The sequence below is a fragment of the Arachis ipaensis genome, chromosome B09, assembly GCF_000816755.2.
Source record: "Arachis ipaensis cultivar K30076 chromosome B09, Araip1.1, whole genome shotgun sequence".
Lineage (NCBI taxonomy): Eukaryota > Viridiplantae > Streptophyta > Magnoliopsida > Fabales > Fabaceae > Arachis > Arachis ipaensis.
Window position 1 is genome coordinate 136,836,299 of NC_029793.2, and position 4,397 is coordinate 136,840,695.

A 4,397-nucleotide genomic window follows, 5' to 3' on the forward strand; every position below is an offset into this window, starting at 1 on the left:
AAGGGAAAATAAAAAATAGGTTCTTGATTTTTTTTATCAGTAAACATTTAAATTCTTGAAAATTTAAAAATATATTTAACGGTGTGTTGATTTTACGTTGGGAAAGAGAGAAGTGCGTTTGAGTCTCATTTTTATGTTTGACAACTTTTTTATCTCTATAAAAGTGATTTCTACCATTCAACTCACTTTTATCAAAAGCTACAAATTATAGTTTTGCGTTTATCTTTTTACATTGTACTGAAATTTATTTTTTATATACCAATTGTATCCTTCATTATTTATATGTTGTTTTTTTATAATATTTTTTTTCAATACTCTCTTATGCATATTCTTATTTCTTTTATAAAACTTCTATTTTTTTGTTTGAGTTTTTTTTTATTGAGGATGAATCTGCATAATCGACACCGAATGTTATTTCCACCACCTGCTTTGGTTGTTTCCGTCTTCCGTGAGCTTTTGAGAGAATGGGAGACCGCAGAAAAAAGCACCGTCGTCTACCCGACTCCCCCACCTCTTCATCCCAATCTGAATCCGACACTGAATCCGACTCCCAATCTGAATCTGAATCCGACTCCGATCGCCCTTCCAGGCGCCGCGGCCGAAGCCGCCGCGAAAAGGACCGCCGCAGGCGGAAGGAGAAGGAGGACGAGGAGCGCAGGAGGAGAAGGAAGAAGAAGGAGAAAAAGAAGAAGAGGAGGGATAGAGACATGAAATCCAGGAAAAGTAACAAGAGGCTCCGTGATTCTGATGCTTCTGAATCTTCGGATGAGGATGAAGAGAGGTCACCTAGGGTTGAGCCTCATGCTGTGGTCCGTGAAATCATGATCGAGTTCCCCAATGTTGCCACTGATTTGAAGCAGGTATGCATTGAATATTGAAATTGCCATCACTGTTGAGTGTTGATGCTGCTTAAATGTTCAGTTGTTCCTGAGTTTCAAGTTGTTAGGGCTAGCTAAAAGGGTAAATGCTTTTTTTTGTTTGGAAGCTGAAAGGTGCAACTTTTACGATTTTCTTGAAATTTCTTTGTATGAAGCATGTAGTATAATTATTAACTGGTGCTGGAAAGGACATGTGTATGTAGAAGGTTGATTGGTGCTGTGAGGCTGTACTCTGGGAGTTTATGTTATGAACTCATTTGCACGATGCTCCCATTGTTATAAACACAACTGAGGATAAAGAAAATAATGTGTAGTCCAAGGCTAGCAGAATATAGCTTTTGCTACCTCCATTTCTGTATCTACAGATTCTACTCAATGCATATATATGTTTGATTTTTAATTAGATCTCGTTGCTGTTGTAGCTCTTGCAAATGATTGATGATGGACAAGCCGTTGATATAAAGGGTATATCAGAAGAATCTCTCATGAAGCATCTGAAGAAGCTGTTCCTATCACTAAAGCTGAAGGAAAATGGAGATAGAGTTTTCTTACTTCCTTCTAAAGCTCACCCCACTTTGGATGTTGTTGGCCCTATAATTCACTCTTTTATGGATCCTATGAAGGAGCAAGCTGATGCTTCTGCAGCGATACCTGAAACAAGTTCAGTTCCAGTAGATGCAGGGAGTGAGCAGGCGGCAAATGAGCACATAACAGGAAATCCAGATGATAATTCTCCTGGTCCTAGAAAAAGGTGATCAGTCTTTTTGTCAATCTCTTATCACTTGTCTTTTGTAAGTTTGTCCTAATTATTGCTTCCTTTGTATTACAGGATGATTGGTCCTGCAATGCCATCTGCTGAGTTACTTGCTGCTGCCGCCAAATTAACAGAAGCACAGACTGAGCTTAAGTACGAGATCAATTATGTTTATATTGATAATTTTTCCTGATCCAGTTGTGTCAATTCACATCATATGATACTTCATGATATTTTCAAACTAATGTCTACAGTGAAGCTGAGTTGGACGACGATACTGAACTATTTGTGGGACCTCCACCACCTGCTATGGTTTCTGAAGCAGAATCAGCTAATGAAGCAGAGCGTTTTGAAGAGGTATTTAATCCCAGTTGTCATGATCAGGATTTTGTTATTTCTTAAAACATTTAAATAAAGGGCCATGGATTTGATGATTGGCATGCGATATTCCTATTTTAAGATGAATTTACTATCGGTAACCAATGCTTTTAATTTTCTTATTTCATCATTATTCTATAGCTTTCTTCAGCTAAAGGAAATTATTCTAACCATTCAGATTACTGTAGTGACAGCTTTCATCAATTTATAAGATTTATGCTCATATATTAGTGGCAAAAATTAAAATTTGGACACTAATTGACTTTAGAGGTCTAAGTTGTCATCTATTTATTTCTCAGGTCACCAGGATCATGGAAGTTGAGGCTGACAGCCCATATGATGTTCTAGGAGTTAACCATAATATGTCGAGTGATAACATAAAGAAAAGGTATGATAATATTTATAACCTATGATACTCATTTTGTTTGACAAAGAATTTTCATAAAAGCATATTCCGTTTTTGTTGTCTACATAACATGCTTAATTAGCAAATTGCCAAATTGTATTGGCCTGAATGATTATCCAGTTTTTTGCTGCTTATTGCCGCAAGGAAAGTTTTAAAATCTTGCGCAAGTCTTTGTAAAATTTTATTGTTTATGCAACAATAACTCTTTATCCCACTAGGAGGACCAACTACGTAGATAAAGCGATATCTTTCGATTGTCTAACTTGATCTCATTAATGTCCCTTAGGTATTGGAAGATGTCACTTTTGGTTCATCCAGATAAATGCTCTCATCCTCAAGCCCATCAAGCATTTATTAAGTTAAATAAAGCTTTCAAAGAGTTACAGGATCCAGAAAAGGTGAGTCTCTTAATCTGTTTTGAAGCATGGATTATTAAATTGTTAAGGTTGTTGTTTGTGGGATTCTCTGGTTTGTTTGTGGGTGTTTCTTTGTTGTGGTATGCTGACATATAATTTATTGGATACTTTGTTCAATTCAAAATTTGCAAGTATACATTCTTTTATGTTTACATTGACAAGATTATCTTTCGTTCATTTATAGCGGAAAGCAATGGATGAGAAGATCAAGCTCAAGGAAGAACAGGAGCAGTTTAAGGTGACTAGAACTTACTTTTCTGGCCATATTAATGAATAATTTAGAATTTTTTGCTAGAATAGTTTTGGATATTAATATCTTCACGTGTGACTGCAGGTTGAACTTAAAGCTATGCGTGAGGCTGCACTTTGGAGAAGAACGCAAGGTGAGATTCTGCAATGTAGATGATTTCTGTTTTGTTGTTTGGGTCTTTAGTGTGGATAATGTGCTTAATATAATAATGGAGGATATGAACTTAAGAAGTGAAAGCCAAAAGGGCCATGTTATGTTCAGAAACTCCTTCCCTGCTATGTTAAAGTAAAAGCGAAATGTTTTTCCCTCTTCTATTTATTTATATATATTTTATGTGTTGGGGGCTGAAAGAAGAGGCTAGAGCAGATTAGGGCTAAAGGTGGGGACTTCTTTTTTACATAAACAATGGAAAAATATATTTATTCTCTTTTTCTTCCCCTGAAGAAAAAAGAAAAACTACTTATTAAGAAGTGAAGGAGGGAGGTCTTGCTGAACTCATGTTTTATTCTTACGTATAACTAGAGTCATATTAGATGTTTTGATCTTTTCTTCTGTTTTTATTTTCTAAACTATAATTGTATAGCTTCTTGCTTCTGAGAGACGGCAGTTCACTGCATAATGTTAGTGTCTGAATAATTTGGCAATCAACTTTATTTCGGGTCATTTGGGATGATCTTGTTGGCATGAACTTTGGCCTTCAGCTGGTGCTAATTAAATGTTGTATGGCCTTGGAAAATTGGTCTGGCAGTTATCTTTGGTTTCAATTTAGCAATTAGTAAAATTTCCTTGTATAAGTTTCAGTTTTGCTTATCTTCCTAAAGGGAGAGAGGCATGGGATAGACCGATAGGGTGGTAGTACTTGAGAACTTTGTTATCTTATTGCTAGGAAATCTATGGCAGGTATATCAATGGAGGGCGATGATGAGCTTCTGGCACAGACAGAGGTTAAAGTGGAGCCAAAAAGAGATGAATGGATGACAACATTGCCTCCAGAGAGGAAAGTAAGTCTTGTGAATTATTTGATAAAATATATAGTTAAATATTGAAATATTTGTGTATGTCCTGTTGCACTATGGCTGTTTGCTTAACCTCCTAATGCAAGTGTGCTTGAGCTTGTTGTAAACTTCACTTACAGAGTTAAGCATATTTTATTCATCTTAGGATTGAGACTCGGCAATCTTTAATGAACATGGTTTCAAGCAATTATTCTGCACTCTTATTGCCGAAAGTGTGAAAACATTAGCTGTGGAACGGAGTAGCTGACATTAAGTTAATTCACAAACATTTCAAAATAAGATTGGCTTCTTTTGCTCTA

General features: G+C 36.1%; 1 protein-coding gene across 3 annotated transcripts in view; it reads left to right on the forward strand.

Annotated features, from left to right (window-relative positions):
- Positions 387-4,397, forward strand: part of LOC107618276 (chromatin assembly factor 1 subunit A-B) — a 5,260-nt gene continuing 1,249 nt past the window's right edge. For all 3 annotated transcript variants that reach the window (XR_002353555.1, XR_001615179.2, XM_016320291.2), the window contains exons 1-9: positions 387-860; positions 1,301-1,629; positions 1,708-1,785; positions 1,887-1,989; positions 2,310-2,398; positions 2,703-2,814; positions 3,017-3,070; positions 3,167-3,215; positions 3,983-4,083. Coding sequence is in view for 1 of the 3 variants with exons in the window: in XM_016320291.2 (XP_016175777.1) it covers positions 465-860; positions 1,301-1,629; positions 1,708-1,785; positions 1,887-1,989; positions 2,310-2,398; positions 2,703-2,814; positions 3,017-3,070; positions 3,167-3,215; positions 3,983-4,083 (1,311 nt within the window). In the remaining 2 variants the exon portion in view is untranslated. The remainder of the gene's footprint in view (positions 861-1,300; positions 1,630-1,707; positions 1,786-1,886; positions 1,990-2,309; positions 2,399-2,702; positions 2,815-3,016; positions 3,071-3,166; positions 3,216-3,982; positions 4,084-4,397) is intronic.